The sequence below is a fragment of the Grus americana genome, chromosome 2 (genome assembly GCF_028858705.1).
Source record: "Grus americana isolate bGruAme1 chromosome 2, bGruAme1.mat, whole genome shotgun sequence".
In the NCBI taxonomy this organism is placed as follows: Eukaryota; Metazoa; Chordata; class Aves; order Gruiformes; family Gruidae; genus Grus; species Grus americana.
This window is the reverse complement of record NC_072853.1, coordinates 149944256-149961930: the sequence shown is the minus strand read 5'-3', so window position 1 is coordinate 149961930 and position 17675 is coordinate 149944256. Positions and strand designations below refer to the sequence as shown.

The following is a 17675-nucleotide window of genomic DNA, read 5'->3' as shown; positions in this document are numbered from 1 at the left end:
GTTGCTTGTTTCTATCCTTAGTTGGCTATTTATAAATAGCATTCATCAATAGTAACAATGAAGTGGTCCAATACATAGGTCATCGCCCTCTGTGGCATGTGTATGCTCTTTACTTAGAAGGGAATGACATGTGAAAACGTGCTATTAGTGACGTCACTGTCAGTCGTGTTCATTCCCTAGCATGATCTTGGAAATGTCTCTTTGGGGATGGGGGAAAGGATGTTTAAAACATCTCTATCCATGACAAAAACTTGAACTTGACAACTACACATCTGTTGGGATTTTTTTTTTGTTCCTCCTCAAATTTGAGATTAGTTTACTTAATATCTTTTTATAGTGTTGAAATGTTTGTAGGTATGTAACAATTTTGAGACCATGAGCATGATTATTGTTATTATATTAGTGTCTCAAATTTGATGTATCTATATACAATTTCTGTAGCATTCTCAACCTTTTTGGATAGAATTTTGGCATCTTTTAGGTTTTAGTACTGCTGACAATATGAATGGGAAGACACATTTAGGTCGACTACATATAGCTCCTTTTCTCAAGTGTATTTAATGGAATTGTTGCTGTTTTGTAGCCTTTGGATAATAAATTTAATGCTGAAAAGTTGCTCAAATTGTGGCACTTTTCAGTTGTTCAAAAGCTTTTTGTGCTACACAAAATACTCAATGTAAAGGTGTGCTCCCTAGAGAGAAGGGAGAGGGAAAATTGAAATTGTAAAGCCCACTTACAGGTCAGCCTGATTATGACTCTTCTCAGTAGATTTTGTAGTGTCTAACGTGTATGTGTTGGTGTCCTTAGTATGCAGGATTTTTGGACCTTTCTTTGAGGTGTGTTCATGTTGGAATTTGCTTGTTTGCTAATAATTCCTTTTGTATGTAAAGAAGAATATGGCTTACAAAGCATTGCATTTTTAAGTATCAGGCACTTGAAAATATGACTCTCTTAGAAATTACATCTTTAATGCGATCTATATTGGAGCTGTTCATTTGGAAGGTTATTTGTAATGTAGCATATTAATGTTTATAGGGATTATTATATGTCAATATATACAAATATTAATTTGTAAATATGTATATCTACTTTGTGTATGTGTGTATAAACACACACGCTATAGTTAAGTTATCCTGATTTTTCATCTTTCATTTTCTGGCACTTCAATCACTACCCAATCAAAAGTTCATCTTTCCTAACACTTATCCTACCTCCAACAGTTTCATTTTGAATAAGTTTTAAAAAATCATTTCGTCATAGGAATTGCCTCAAAAGGTAGCAGGTTACTTCTAGTCCTAGGTGTTGTCACCATTAAATTTTAGTAGCTTACAAATCTGTTGAAACCTGCCTTAGCATTCCAGAAAAATCTCTGTAGTTTCATTTACAGAAAGATTTTATTGGGCATTCTGTGAATAATGGTAAATGTGGAAATAAAAGGGGGCAGCTTACTACTATGCAGTTTTGACATGTTTAGTTCCTTCTTGCATATCTCTCTAATTTACATCTTAATCATTCCTTAAAATTACAGACCATTGAAACTGCATATTGATAACTGAAAGCTGACCATGTCTGAACAGAAATGTTTCTCTTGTCATAGTAGGGGAACAAAAAAATCCTGGATGGGAATGACCAGGAAAGCGAGAGAAAGTCAACTGAAGCGTATATTTTCTTTTTTTCTCTTTCTAGTCAAGTGGTATGGAAGTTTTCAGTATATCAGGAGATCTGGGCAGAAAAGAAGAGTTTGCTGCTTTGTCATTTCAGATACTTAAAATTTTTGTGGAATTTGGCAGCTCTCAAAGCCATGCAGTGCCCTGAAATTGCCAGTGATGCATCTGTATTAAAAATAAGAAAAAAGAAAAATATCTTACATAAGGAAATTTATTCTAGAGTTTTTATATATCCCAGTAACCTCATGGCCCTGTCTACAGGTCTGCCCACAGTCAACTTTAACAATACTGTCTTTTCTCTCTTTTTTCCTGAGACCGTCCACTTGCATCAGACCTAAAGAAGCAACGTGGCCATTTCATTGGCAAACTGAAATATTTTCATTTGCTTTACTTTTATGAACTAGAGATGTTTTTGTAAGTAACTGTATTTAGTCCAGCATCTTGGAGCATTTGTTTACTTTCAGATTGTATACTGATGCAGTTACTAATATGTGCAGAGGTTAATATTAAAGCTCTGGCAGCAAGTACAATGGAAGGAGGGGTGTGGTATAAAGACATGGTGACCTAGGAGAGGAGACTTAAACTGTTTTTTTTATCTAACATTGCATATGTTAGAAAATACCTTTTGCATCAACTCTTCTCACCTTGATTTAGGCTAATATTTATAAGAAAGTGTCTGTCTCAGCTTGTATGTGGAAATTAACTTTCTTGGGCTTAAGGCATTAAATTTTATACACTAAATTTTCACTGCCTTTGGGAAGAATGTGTATGTGTTTTGGGGTTTGTTGGGTTTTTTCCCCTCAAATAATGTAATCTGACCATAGTGTTTTCTGGGTCTCTGAGTAAAATGAAACCATTTGAGCTGTATTACAAACGTTCTTGCCAGAGCAAACTGTAACTGGAAAATGTTTCCTTTTAAGACGGCTGAAAACCTTTTCTGGTGTGCAGTTCCTGTACTCATGCTAAATATGAGAATAAGTTAGGACCAGGGAAGAGAAGAATTTTGTAGTAAAGAAACATAATCTGCAGCCAAACTGGTTGGAGAAGGAAGAATGCCTCAAGATCAGTCTTGCAAGGTGCTGGGCACATTAGCTTCTGATTCATCAGAATGCTTATCTCCAATTTTCAAGTAGTTTGGTTGAAATCAGTGTTGTTATTCATCCTTTCGTGAAGTGCAGTGAAGCATACTAATCCTCAGTGAAGCACAGGCCTACATGCTTTTATGGATTTGGACTACAGGCTGTAGGACATGGTTGGCTCAAGCTCGTGAAAGTCTGGGGCTTCACTGTGATTCTTTGTAAGAGGAATCATTGTACATTGGCTGTCACTATTCTAACATCGAGTGGCATAAAATCAAGTCGGGAAAAAATGCTAGCAAAACCCTTCAGCTGAATTTGAGAGTTAATAAAATATCTTGTAGAATGCTTTATTTGCTTAAAATTTATTTTGCGTATCATACGGCATGAAAGTATTGCCTTACCAGTTAAACCCTTCATGTGCTAATGATTATACAAATTCGCAGGAAGAAATTAATTCTTTGCCATAGGAGTTTGCAAACTTGGTGCAAACAAAACTAGATTGCAAGGTGGGGAAGAAATTGTACCTAATAACTGGAAACACACTGAGTTCTTACTCTAAGCGCACCAGTTTTCTTCTAGTAATTGTGGCAGAGCTGTTATCCATCAAAGCTGTTAATGTCACTCTAAATTGTTGTATTTGTATGGTAAGCTTTCCATAACTGCCGTTTTGAGGAGGTGGGGAAAAACTCTTAAAACATCAGGACTGATTTTTTTTTGATCATGTTGGAACCTCTGAATAACTGCTGAGTACCCAGCTCCTGTACAAGTTTGAGTGGCTTGGCTGGTGTCTTAATCAGCAGCATCACTGAACTGGCTATTAAAAAAAATACTTTTTTTTTAAGTTGAAAGGTTGTGGGGTTTTTTTTATTTTTAAGGCTTTTTAAAGACTTAAACCGTACTGTAATGACTTTTTTTTATAAGTGTATCCTCTGTTGCAATCACGTAGAGGTTTAAGGTAGTATTTCCACATACTATATCATTTGGGGACCTAAAGGGAAAAGAGTAATATTCAAGCTGTATTTTATATGTAGTTGCAAAATATGTTAAGTGTCAAAATAGTGTACAAATGCTGATAAATATATTGGTGTACTTCATGTTCTTTAGTCTCTAAACCTCTTCTAAAAATTTAGCCATCACCTTCTGGTTAAAGCAATTAAAATATTTCACAGTGAAAAGGCTGATAATGCATCATTCAGTGTGACATTATTCACATCAGATCTGTGCATTTCTTTAAGTTGCAATAATTTTCTGTGGGCCCTTAATCAGAATTATGAAACAAAGATACTTAATATTCTTTGTGGAAATGTCACAGCCCCCATTTATAAACTTTTTCTTTCTTGGAAGAAAGTTCAGCTTTCTTTCCATGATTTCTTGGGAAGTGAGATTGAAAGGAGAACCACACTTTCCATCATCAAAACCTTTTTTCCAGTAACTCTGCCTTACTCAGAACTGGCAGTCTGTCTGTCCGGATATACCTGCAATCATGGAAACATACTCTTTGTTGGGGGAAGGGGGAAGAAAGTCTAGCTGATCTCATTTTGGACCTTATGAGAATGCTGTCTTCTGAAGATGTTTTAATATCTGTGATAAATTTTGTCAAGAGCTGAGAACTGATTTTTCTATTCATTTGTAGTCTTCAGCTACGATCAAATCACACCAGTTTTTGACTTTGACAGCAAAAAGGCTAAATTCTATGAAGCGTCGTTTGTCCTGGGCATGTTTTACAAAACGTAAACACAGTGTATTTTATATTGGTGAAGAGTGTGTGTGTATCCCAGGTTTTGAACTATTTTATTGGCTATATAAATTAATAATTGTTTTCTGATTGGGGTGGGTGATTGTTTTTGTCTTGCATGCCAGTAGTCTCTTGCTCTATCTGTTTTCTGGGTCTTCAGCATCTTTTCCAATTTTTTTTTTTTTTTTTTAATTCTTATAGCCTGTCAAGGTCTTGAATAGCCATTTATTTAAAGATTTAGGAATTTTTATCTTTGTATGTTCCTTCCCTCCATTAAATGTGCTAGTGGAAACCTGGCTTGATTTTTTTACTATGAGTGGAGGAAAAAAAATAGAAGTCACATGAGTGGAGTGTTTCTGCAGCATCATTCCTCTAATTTCAGATGTATGGCATGAAAGCAGCTGCAGTCAGCTGACAGATTGTGGTCATGTTCAGATATATGTGGGGAAGGGGCGTGCAGTTTTAAATGCATAATAAAACCGGTGTTTCGTCACCAGGAAGCAGGGATGGTAGCAGCCCAGGGGAAATGAGAGACAGTAATGTTGCTGTAGTGGAAGGGAAGTCGTGTTGCATAGAGCCAGAGCTCTCTGCAGGCAGCTGTAGGGATGCACCAAGGCAAAATGGCACAAATGTATTTTGCTTTCTGTAAGGGTAGAGGATAAATGCAATGAGCAGATAAAAGCCGGAGATGGATGTGCTCGCAAGGAGGGTGAAGTTATTTTTTTTTTATGCTCTACTGCCCTTTACTTCTGTTGGTACCTTCCAGTGAAATCGGTGTAGTTGTATTTTTAGCTTGCTGTATCCAACATCAATATGACAACATAATTCTGTCTTCACATCTGTAAGCAGCTTTTACTATGTTTTCCTGTTTTCTGCCAGCTGCAGTTTACAAAGGATGTCACAGCACTGGTAAGAAACATACAGTAGCCATTTCTCTGGTTTTGTAAGGCATGTTTTTCTTAAGTGATTTGTGAGAAGCAAGAATATGAAACAGCAAGTTTGTTGGAAATGACATAGATAGTCTGAGCTGAATTTTGTTCATAACGCTAATCTCTTAATTTGTGGTTTTGAGCCTGTGTTATTTAGTCGGTTTTCTCGGTGTGCTTTAATATTTTACATTTCACTAATGCTCGGTGTAACATTTATTGCAGCAATATTGTAAATGCCTCGCCCTCCTCTGTACTTTGCTCTGTGTTAATTTTATGGCTGCACTTGGGCTTTTATAACCTGTCTGGTGTTAAGACAGGGCACACTGATATTCTGGAATTGAGCATGTTATGATTTGGACAGGAAATGCTGTGATATGATACCACACCTTAGCGTGTAAAAGCCCTAAGAAATCATTTTAATCTTTTGTTGCATTGGCAGGCTCTGCGTTGGCTCTTTATTTTGTTATGTTTAAACTGAACCCAGTCATGCTAAAGTTTTTCAGTAATAGGATATTGTTTAAGTATGCTGTATGCTTCTCATTGATTTATTATTTTGAATGTTCCGTTAATTTCACAACGATAAATACTGCTTTTCTAAAAGGCTACAGAAACATTCTGAGTGTAATATAACCATTTTTTTATTAGGAGTCAGGCTCTTAAACATAAAGGAGCAAATGAATGCATTAAGGAAATTGAGGTTTTAATAGTGTGTGGACAGTAGTGGATATGTATGAATTTTTGTACTGTTTGTACCTTGAAGTTAAATACTTTATTATTAATATTTTTGCAGTAAGATGTGTGCCATGTACTGTCTGTCTCCTGTAAAATGTAAAATGACTTACAGGGTGTTGGCTCACAACAAAGATGTTACTGCTTCAATTTATTCATTTTACGTTTAGGAGCAGTAGCTTTTATGTAGAAGACATCTTAGAGGAGTGTGTGTATGTATATTTGTGTGTACTTTTCATATGTATTACATTAAGTGAACAGAGTTCTTTTATACACTAAGTGAATAGAGAATTTTCTAGTTCTAGTTAAAGGTGTTATGCAGCATTTTAACCTGTTGACTGCTGTGAAATTGCAGTTTCCAGCAACGTGAAGCTCAAACAGGAAGGATGTGTGAAGCATCATGATAGAAAGCAAAATTAAGGGGGAGAAAAATACTGTGGTTTGTGCTCATGGATTTTGGGAAACCTGCCTCAGTGCCTTACCTGCAGTATTTCCTAGAATTGGTCATCAGTTCATTTTTTTAATTGTTGAGGGAGGGAATGTATGTAATGATTTTGCTTAGTCTGTTTCTGCTCAATAAGGAGATGAGACTATTATCTTTTCAACTAATGTTTTATCTAAAATTATAGGTAGTGTGAATTTTGTACTTGTGTTCTCTTTCTTGAAGCTTGATTATGCAAAGGCTAGACGGTGAACTTTTTCTATCTCCCTCACTACTGAACACTCAATCTTTTCTCCACAGGCATATTCCCAAGATGCCTACCTGAAAGGCAACGAAGCCTACAGCGGTAATGCCCACAACATCCCTGAACCGCCCCCAATATGTTACCCACGCCTGACATCCACAGCTTCTGTTATGGCACAAACTGGTGACAAGCTATCATCTGACTTTCCGCTGGGGAAACAGCAAGTCAGTAGACCAGTACGGGCGTTGACACAGCCAGAGAGGGCCTACAGAATGGAAATACAAGTGCCTCCATCACCAACAGACATTGCAAAGTCAAATACAGCTGTGTGTGTTTGCAATGAAACTGTAAGGACTGTTATTGTGCCTTCTGAGAAGGCTGTAGATTTGCCATCTTGTAGAAATAATCACGCTGGTCCATCACACAGGACAGAGGAAGTAAGATACAGCTTAAAAGATCAAACCAGTCTAAAAGCACGGACCACGTCACCATCTTCTTCAGTGTCCACTGCCATTGTACTTCCCCAGACTCCAATAACAAGGCCAGTTGATCCAACTGGAACACTAAGTAAAGCTTCAAATTATGTAGTATGTCCAGAAGGAATCCCAAGCACTAGACCTCCTGCTCAAGCCACGGACTCACCCTCAGTCTCTACTAATCATTACAGTTCTCCAACGTCCCACCAGCATATAGACTGGAAGACCTATAAAACTTACAAAGAGTACATTGATAATAGGCGCATGCACATGTATGGCTCCCGAACAATACAGGAAAGGTTAGATAGTTTAAGAGCAGCTTCTCAGAATACAACTGATTATAATCAAGTGGTGCCAAATCGCACTGCTTCACAGGTACGGCGCAGGAGCACCTCTCACGACAGGGTGCCGCAGTCTGTTCAGATCCGGCAGAGAAGTGTATCCCAGGAAAGACTTGAAGATCCCGTGTTGATGAAAGAGTGGCCACGAAGCGCTTCTCAAGATACTCTGACTTCCCCTTCAGTTAACGCCAGGAATCACAGGGCTCGGTCATGGGATTATCTCAGCAAACAGGGTGAAGTGCTAGAAAATTTTCATTCTGAGAATCTGATTACAGATACTAATGGAGATAGGAGAAAGACTTACAAGTGGACAGGGTTTACTGAACAAGATGATCGGCGAGGTATTTATGAGAGATCTAGACAGCATGCGTTTCATATGTCCCTTCGAGGTCAAAATTTTTCTATGGCTCCGAGTGCTTATATTTCAGACAGCAGGAGAACAGGTAGTAGAGCTTCTCTCCCTGGTTCTCATTTTCAGAAAGTTCCACCAGATATAAAACTGTTGCAGCCTTCTCGAGATTTGCAAACTCCTGGGGGAGTTTCAAAACCTACAGCTGTTTCACAAGAGAGATTGTCTCTCACACCAGCCAGAAGTTCTAAAAGTAGCTCTTTGAAGAACTCTGCTCCCTATGCAGCAAAACCATCGTTTCCCCTTAACCAGAGCCTGGATGCTATTGCCAGCAAAGACCAAAGAACAGTAAATCACTTGCATCAGAATGGTCTGTTAAACCAACAGTCAAGGATCCGAGCAGAAGGTGCTCCAGATCACAAAACAGAAACTGGCAAAACCATCCAACCCTCCTCTCTGTCTCCACCTTCCACCAAACTTGTTCAGCCAACAAGTGAGAGTTCAACTACCTCTGACAACGTAGATGGTTCCATCAGACAAAAGATTCATGATTTTGAAAGGGAAGATGTCCATGAGCCTGGAATTCTGCAAACGGATGTTCAGGAAAATGACAAAGACACAGTGGTCATGCGGGACAAATCACCTTCTGGCCACCAGACTCCACAGCCTTTGAGGCATCAGTCCTACATTCTTGCTGTAAATGACCAAGAGGCAGCCTCAGACTCTACCTGTTGGTTACCTAATGATGCTCGGAGAGAAGTCCACATAAAAAGAATAGAAGAAAGGAAAGCATCCGGTTCCAGCCCACCTGGTGACTCCTTGGCTTCTATTCCATTTATTGGTGAGTTAAACTATTCCAGTGTGCATCAAATACTTCTCTCTGCTAAAGGTGATGGAGAGCACCATGCCAGGTAGCTGACTGCTGTTCCTGTAAACCCCGAGGTTGAGGGGCATGGGGGCTCTTTTCTCATCTAGAGTAATGTTAGGTTGGTAAAAATAAAAATATTCTTCAGTGGAGGAGAAAAATGTTCTGTTTTGTTTGGAGTCCTGGAGGATCAGTGGGGGGAAAAAAAGTCTACAGTGATTTAATATTTTTCTAGAATTTTCCTTAACCCTCTGGAGAAGTCTTACGTTATATAACTGCGTGTGGTTATCACTCCACGTAATGCTCTGATGTTACGTATGTGCAATAGCATTTGCAGCATTTTTCAAAATACTTGTACTTCTCTAGTATAAAATATATTTGAGATTCAGTAAAGAGAGAATATGGATGCAAATCCATATAAAGGTGATTTATGAAAAAATGTTTGTCAGCTGGATAGGTAAGGTGAAAGCTTTGAGACAGATATGTGATAGAGGAAAGCTGTTTCAGTGAAGGGTTAGCAATAAAATTAAGTGAATTTGCAGGAAAAAAGATGCTTATGTGGATATAAGTTCAAGGGTTTGTGGAAGCAGAATGTCAGACGGCACAAAGATGCGCCTGTGGGCTGACACACAAATGGAGTTGAAACAACAGAGAGCTTATAGGAAGGGGGCTGAGCACTTTTGAGGTAATTGGGAAGAAATGAAGAACTTATGGAAGGATTGTAAGTAGTAGGAAAAAAATATTTAAAATCCCATTTTGGATACGTGAGGAATCGGAGTCAACTGCTGAAGAGAGGGTTTCAGTGGCAGAGCATTTCTGTTCTACTCCAGTAGTCAGTGCCAGTGTCGTCTTTGCCTTGCTGTTGTTGAGTTGGGTTTTTGTTGTGGCTGGTTTAATCCTTTGCAGTCTAGGTGTCTGTGGACCATTTTCCACGCAGGTTGATTTATACCTGACTGCGTGTTCTTGAATTTAGTATAAGAAGTATTTAGAAAATACTGAACTTTCATTCTCAAACTCACGTATGTGAAAAATGACTCTTCTTAATGCTTATCAGGTTTTTTGCAGATTAGGTTGAGAGTTACAGATACATTGTTTTAGCATAATTGTCTTATATTGTGGATCTGCAGCAGTGATTTATTTTTCTTTTTCCCCTAGAATTATCTGTAATATCTGCTACTAGTTTAAAGTAAATAACCAAAAATAGTGAAGAAGCTTTTTGTGCATTGAAGAATGGAAATCATACTAAAGATATAATAATCCTGTTCTTTTGATGGAATTTTGTTAAGATGTAATATAAAACCCATCTGCTAGCTAAGAAAGCGTTTTTATTGGGTTTTCCTTTTTATAATGGGACTTGTGTAGAATTTTTTTTTTATTACTGGATGCATCAGTATCCAGTGTAATTTTGGATTCTTCTTTAGACTGCCAATCTTTCTTTAAGGATTAGTACAAGTTTGTAAGGCACGTAACCAGTCTGTGTGCAAGGCTTTTTAATTCTATGCCTAAAATCAATGTTGGGCACTTGATTTAAGTTACCTGCGGTATTTGTTTTCACTTAGGAGTGCTTGCTGGGAGTTTTCTAATCCTGTACAATTTAAATGTCATGTAAAAGTTGGAACAAGATTGTCAAAATCAAGCCCAACCTTTTCTACACAATCTCCGATCTTGATTTTGACAAAGATTTACCAAGAACTCTTATTCATGTGGTTTATTTCCAGATTTTAGAGAAATGTCATGATTAAAGTTCAGAGAGGCTTTCAACCTGGCAATTGTTCTGCATTCTGGTAGCAGCTGAGCAGTTCAGAAGAAACAAAGTTGTAACTCCATTGCAGCCTCTTGGCACACCACCACACGGGATTGTGTGAATTCTTATGAGCTCCTTAGCCTCTTGGACTGAAACCTCCTGAATACTTCAGAAATCTTAAAAAGTGGTGCTGCTAGAGTGTGGGCACGGTCTGAGCCAATGCAGTACTTTTGGCTTTCTTTTAGCAAGAAATTCTTGTGCCAGTACAGGTGCTGTGGAAAATTTCCACCACAGCTCCAGCACACTGAAGATGAAATAACCCTCTCTGAATAGGAGAAACATCACATACCATTAAGAGTGGGCATCTTCCAAAGTTAGAATTAATATGCAAGATTCTAACTTTGCTTGTTCCACTATCATTATGCCTAATTACAGCTTCACTTGTTAAAAGCCGTACTTAATCAGGCAGCTAAAACCCTAGATCTACTTTGAAACTCAGTTAAAGGCTATTTAACTCTTCTGAAGGAAAATCTCTTGGATTTTTGTGTTTCGTTTTGGGTTTTTAATTTTTCTATTGCCCTTTCTGTCTGATGATTGAGAAGGATGTTACTTTGAATAAAGATGTACCTCGGTGTTGGCAACATCTCCGCTTCCCTTATATTTACATCAACATAATTGGTTTTTGCAGTATTAGGTTTTATTAGATATGGTTAATTTCATAAATGCACTTACTAAAGTTATTTGTACAGTAGATCTTTGGAGTAGTGTAAAAATGTAAATTTAGGGGAATAGATATCTTCCAAGGTTACTTATTATTGCCATTTTAAATACTTCGTAGTGTGTTTGTTTTTGTTATCACTTTCTGCTCATTAAAAGTAGTAGATATGGCCAGACCATATTTCGGTAGAAATTCAGCCAGGAACAGTTGGCTTCTGCAGCAATATTTTATGACTAAAAGTGCTCTTGAGAATAGCACAACATCAGGATGATTTTAGAGTATCTCTGTGAGTAGCACCAGTGCCTTGCACCACAAACAGAAATCCAAGCAGGGTTTCCATCAAGCTTGCTTATGGCAGATTCTTGCAGAGATTATGGTGGGTTGCTGCCTTTTGACACTAGTCCTTTCACAAAATGCTCTTCTGAAACAGGGCGGTAAAATTTTGGTTTGTATTTGCTAATAGAAATGAGACATCTGCTCGGAGCAAAGCTAGTAGGTAGATGTAATATCTTTTACAAGAAAAACTGATTTATTTGAAACAATTAGGCAAGATATTGTGTGCTCAAACGCTTCTTCAGGTAAGCAGATGTTCTTGGGGGATGAGGAAGCTGCCAGTTTTACAGAAAAACATATCCTGGTGCTGCAGGCTTTAGTACTTTCCTGCTACTAAATGAAGGGTATTGTGGTTAGCTTGAAAAGCTGCTGTTTCTATTTCAGGTCCAAAGAAAGGCTCTGTTCTTGAAACGCTGGCTGTTGTTTCCAACTCTGCCATTTAGTCTAATGAAAGGTTATTCCTTTTACCCAGAAGCCATCTCACCTGTTCTTTAGACTAGTAAAAATACCATCATCGCTATCGGTGACTATATTAGTAATTGTGGTGTAATGTATGTTTTTTAAGACTTATAATTTGTACGTAATTTCTCTGTTAGAGAACAGCAGATGATAAATTTCTGACCTACTTGGTAATTTTGGATGTGTTAACCTGCGCCTGGATGTAAATTAGAATGCTACTTAACGTTTTTGTAACTGCTGAAGAGAAAAGATTGATTCAGAATATACATATATAGTTGTGTTAATAAATTTTTTAGACATAGATGTCTAGGGTGCATGTCTGAGATCTGCAGCTATCTTGAAACTATTTTTTTTCCTTCTTACACCATTTCTGGTGTAAAATGTTCTCATGTAGAGTAGAAAGCAGTTGTAAAAAGGATAATCCAACTCACAGAGTGAATCGAGTGAACTACCCGTATGACCGAAATGGAGAAACTGCTTCAGTACTTGAAGTGACTGCAGTATGTCTGGCTGCCAGGGTGGTTTAGTGCTTTGGCCATTACTACTGGGTGAATGTTCTTTCCAACTTAGCAGTGGGGTGTCAGGTGAAAATTAATTTTACATGGATATGTTTTAAAATGCTTAGCCTAAATATAATCTTGAAGTTTAATATTTTTTTTTTCAAATCAAGTTTATAGTCATCCTATTATAGAGCTTTTCTTTCAGGCATGCAGCAACGTCACAGAAGTACAAAGACTTTTCCTCAGAGGTGTGATCCCATTTTTTAAAATATCTAGTACATCCTTACCCTAGAAAAATTTTAGGTCACTTCATTCCACTATTAATTGGTGAATAACTGAGAGAAAATTAGCCAGATAAAAATATTTGACCAGACTTTGATAACACCAAATTGTTGTAAAAATTACGTGAGTGTCCTCTCTCTGGCTGAAATTGATACCTAAGGAAAGGCGTAAGAACAGGACAAAGGTATATGATACTTAATATTGGTACTTTCTATTCTCCAACCATTTTCACTTTACAGCGTTCCTGAGCCAAATGTGATTGTAAGGGCTCTGTAAATTTCTCCATTCTCTTTTGTACTGCAGTAGAATTTTCCTATCCAATATCCTGTATTGATTTAAATACAGATTTGCCAGGAGTTTCACAGCTTTAACTACATGGTATTTATTCCCCTTTTTTGCGTGTGTGGTTTTTTGAAACCTGTCTCCTCCTGGCTGAATTTCTGATACAAATGTTGTAATGGTGACCAGCAGACTGCAAACCTTACTCACCCTTTCCATACCACTCATATTTTTATCTCTATTGCTTCTACCCTTGGTGCAGGCAAACAACCGTAGTGATTTCTGTGCTAGTAATCAGGCAGATTCTGCTTTTCACCTGCTTTATGAGCTGATCTTCATGCTAGCTTTCAAAAACAATTTTTTAAAAAAATTGTATTCCAATAGCTATTTTTCTACAAACTTCTTTCATAATAAAAATATTTGGGTAATTGATGATGAACAGGTAGGGTAAATTTAGCTGGCTTATAGAGAATTCTGCTCAACCTTTTAATTTTTTTTTGTTACCAAATCCTTTTTTTTTTTTCTTTAAGTAAATTAAGGAGTTAGGAGGTGAAACATCCTAAACCACTCAGCGTTAGTTAGACTTTTCAGATGTCTTTATTGTACACATGATGGCATTCTTCTTCTGTAGTGCTGGAAGTAGAGGTGTATAGGGTTTACCTTTCTCAGTACCTACCTTTTAAATGATAAGCCACGCACATAACTCCAAGGACTTTTTTGAAGATGTGATGAGTTTACTGCCTTTTTTAGTGAAATGCATGCCATACCTTTCCTCTCTTCCCCCTACATCTTTATGCCTGTCTCTGCAGGCTGCTTAGGCTCTGGTAGAGAAGGTGACAATGTAAATATACATATACTGAATGCAGTTATATTCTTGAAACTAGAAAATAATTGATACACTTGCACAACACAGTATGAAAAGGGTTATGATGGTAGGAATAGAGAAAGGTTAGGGGAAACAACTAGAAATATTCTCACGTGGAATAAAGAAGTAATTGAAAGAATGTACTTGTTCTGTTTTCTCCTTGTGAGAAGAGATAAGCATCAGGCAGAGAGAAATTCAAAACCTCAAACTTCAGCAGAGATTGTGGCTTGTCAGCCCAAAATACGTGGATACCTTAAGGGCAAATGATGGCTGAAATACAGATATTAAAGTTTCCTTAAAACATGCCATATTAATTTTCAGCAAAAACTGTTAACAGTCAAGGTGAATATGACTATCTTCAGCTGTTGGTTGTGATAATTTTTTTTCTGTGTTACTGCCTAGCTTTTCCAAACGATGAAAATATAAATGTAACTGCAATAGAAATTAGAGCTGACAGATGTTCATTTTTGAGGGGCTATCGCTTCCATTATTTTAGTAATAGCATTGGCACAGCTTTTAACATGTCATCAGTGTTTCTAAGATAAGCATCAGTCTTCTATTTTTTTTTTTTTTTCCAGGGTTTTACAGTGTGGCCTGCCAAATCACTGTTGCTCCAGGCTGAAAATTTCAATGTTTCTTGTCCAAAGAACAATTTTAAAATCATTGTGGTATTCTGAAGTATAGCAGCCAAAACACAAAATTACAAATTAGCGTTTTAAATACTGTTTAATGCTTCTGTAACTCAAAAATCCTTTTTTAATTAAAACTTAAAATTTGAAGTCAATAATTCATAACATCTAGAAGAGTTTTAACTGAGTAGAAGCATCAGATTTGTTTGGTAATGGGTAATATTTTCAAAGCATAAGTCATCCTTAGTTATCCATTATAACTTTAAAATAACAATTCCAGGTAATAAAGGAATGCTATCAGGGTTCTTGGCCAAAAAAGTATATCAAAAATTGTACTTTTTTTAAAGGGGTGGGGTAATACTGTGAACAGGAACCTTTAGAATTGCTTTGTGTGTAAAAAAAAAAAAAAAAAAAAAAAAAAAAGTTCTACCTTTGTTTAACACTGAAATAAGCAACAGACTGTCATAGATAAGGTTTTCAGAATAGTCTCACATGAAGAATAACCTTGGGAAGCCTTTTTCTGTCTGTGTGAAACTCAGTATAATAAACATATTATTTACATGAACGTGTTAGCAGAGAACTGGATTTGATGATTCAGGAGGCTTGTTCCAGTCCTGTGTTTCTGTGGCTTACAGAAATGAATGTGCTTAGCATGCAGACGTGTTTCCATTATATTCTTTTGGCTACATGAGGATAATTACATAAATATACATATGAAGAAGTTCTTTGTAAAGACAATCAGTGCTGTCAGTGTTGGAACTACTTAAAAACTAACAAACAAGAAACCCCCACCTTTTTAAAGGCTCTTTTTTGAAAAATGAGATAGCAAGTCATGATGAATCCAGGCAATAGTGTATCTTCTTTCCAAATCATATGTGTTAGGCTTGGAAGTCTTTAATTATTGGAGCTTTTACCTTTGCAAGGTGACATATAAGATGCTGCACCTTGTACTTAAAGATCTGTAACAAAAAGTCAATTAGTCCTTTGTGCTGTCTTGTGTGATAGTAGGGCTAGTTCTGTATACTTTATTTTTGATTGAACAATTCATTTTTGTTTTATTTCAGGCTATCTCACTGTGCAGGTGAAATTGTATACATGGTCTTTTTATTTGATTGTCTTCGTGTCAGGTTTTTAAGAAAAATGGTCTATATTAGTATGTATGTGTTTACCTTAAATTCAGCTTCTTTTGAGGTTTCTTGAAGATGAGGAACCTCTGAGACAGACCTTCTTTTTAACTTCCTTGCCTGCATGTGGATGAAGATCCTCTTCTTACCTCTGGTATCCTGTCCATCCTATCTCCTTTCATCCTGTGTTCTTCTCACTGGGACCTCTTCCTTGCGGGCTCTGTCCCCTGCTCTGCTGTCCCTGCTCCGATTTGCCTGTGCCTCAGCATCCTCCACTTGACCCCTTGTGTCCTGCCTGCTGCCGAGGCAAAGGAGGGGAGATCTGCTCCACATGGCTGTACCACAAGGGAAGTGCTGCCTGTAGCGAGCTGGAGCAAACCTAACCCGAGGGGCACAGATGAGGTATTGGGCATAGGACAAGATTGTAAATCTTTCACGTACTGTATTTAAGAAGAATACTTTGGAGTAAGTGTTGTGCGTTGTGATGGTGCAGAGCCTGTCATGAGGTCATGTAGTGTGGAGGGCTTGGGTAGGCCAAGGCTGTCGCATGTCAAATGGTTGTTGACAAAGGGCTGGAAGGAAGGGAGTGCCTCTAAAGCCAGTCTTGCTGCAGAATCTGTTCATGTCACCAGCATGTCCTGTCTGTCCTTCATTAAAGAAAAGATTGATTTTGTTTTTAATTCTTCTAATGAGTTCTTGATTTCTGCCTTCTTTTCTGCTGTAAGTAAACAAACTTGCCATGTAAGATTCATTCTTAAATTACACCTCAAAAAGCCATAACCTGTTGTTTGAGAGAATTATTGAAGAAAGAGAGAGGCAATGGTTAAAATACTTACTGTAATGGCTGTCAGGTAGATGCCATCCCAGTATGTGGAAACTTTCGCATCTGTGCCTTTGTTGAATGAAGATAATGTTTTTAATGGCACTTTTGGCCCTTTGCTTTGGAGACAGAAAGCAGTATGAGTTACCTCCCTGTAGCCTTCTGCAGAAGGCTGAGCTTTATACAAAGCGTAATCACTGTTTGAATTCCACAGGATCTATGAGTAACCAAAATTGCATTAGGTACTACAGGGACATCTTTAAACATATGCCTAATCCAAGAATTGGATATGGGTTTCAGCCAATAATATTAAAGTACTGTTATCCTCTTCAGTGTATGCCATTTGGGAAATTGTATGTTGAATGATTTTTGTGTCTAGGGGTGCACACTGTCTCAACGTTTTTCACGTGAAAAGCAGTTTAAAGCTGTTTTAAGTGTGTGTTACTGCGCACCTGTTACATTTTTGATTTGAATCTTTAAATCAGATAAATAGTCTTTGATAAAATACATACGTGTTGAATTAAGGTTTGTAGCCACATACATTGTCTGTTTAAATTGAAATGCTTAATTAGCATTTTAAACAGTAACGTTGTCTGCAGTATACTTACTAAATAATACAATTCCTTCTTACAGTCTTTTGAGGTGTTGAGATACTGCTTGCAAGACTGTCATGTCCGAAGGGGAATAAATATGAAAGATGGCCTTTAGCCTTGGGAAATGAGGGTTTTTTCAGTCACTTTCTATTACCAGTGAAGAAAGATTCAGCAATCTGAATCCCTGGGGGTTGATGGGAGAAGTCACCTTTCTCTGTTAATGGTAGCCCAAGCATCCCTGATGGTTACCCTATCTGGACTAAAGTTAGGCTGTGAATTTGCTCCCTATGTATGTTACTATTCAGTTAGCTAAACCATTTCCAAATAAAAATCAATACACACCCCCACCCTCCCCCAAAAAACCCCAAACAACAAAAACAAAACTCATAATCATAACCAACTTGGATAAACAAGGAACTCTTAAGACAGCTCCAGTGCAGCTCAACCCATACATGTCTATCTGACCCAGTGAA

General features: G+C 37.5%; 1 protein-coding gene across 7 annotated transcripts in view; it reads left to right on the top strand.

The window, feature by feature from the left end:
• The window catches only part of ARHGAP21 (Rho GTPase activating protein 21), a 120147-nt gene that overhangs the window by 79646 nt on the left and 22826 nt on the right, over positions 1-17675 (top strand). For 5 of the 7 annotated variants that reach the window (XM_054818560.1, XM_054818555.1, XM_054818554.1 and 2 more), the window contains 2 exons: positions 5361-5390; positions 6882-8832. In XM_054818560.1, the coding sequence (XP_054674535.1) occupies positions 5361-5390; positions 6882-8832 (1981 nt within the window). The remainder of the gene's footprint in view (positions 1-5360; positions 5391-6881; positions 8833-17675) is intronic. The other 2 variants (XM_054818559.1, XM_054818557.1) reach the window with 1 other exon arrangement.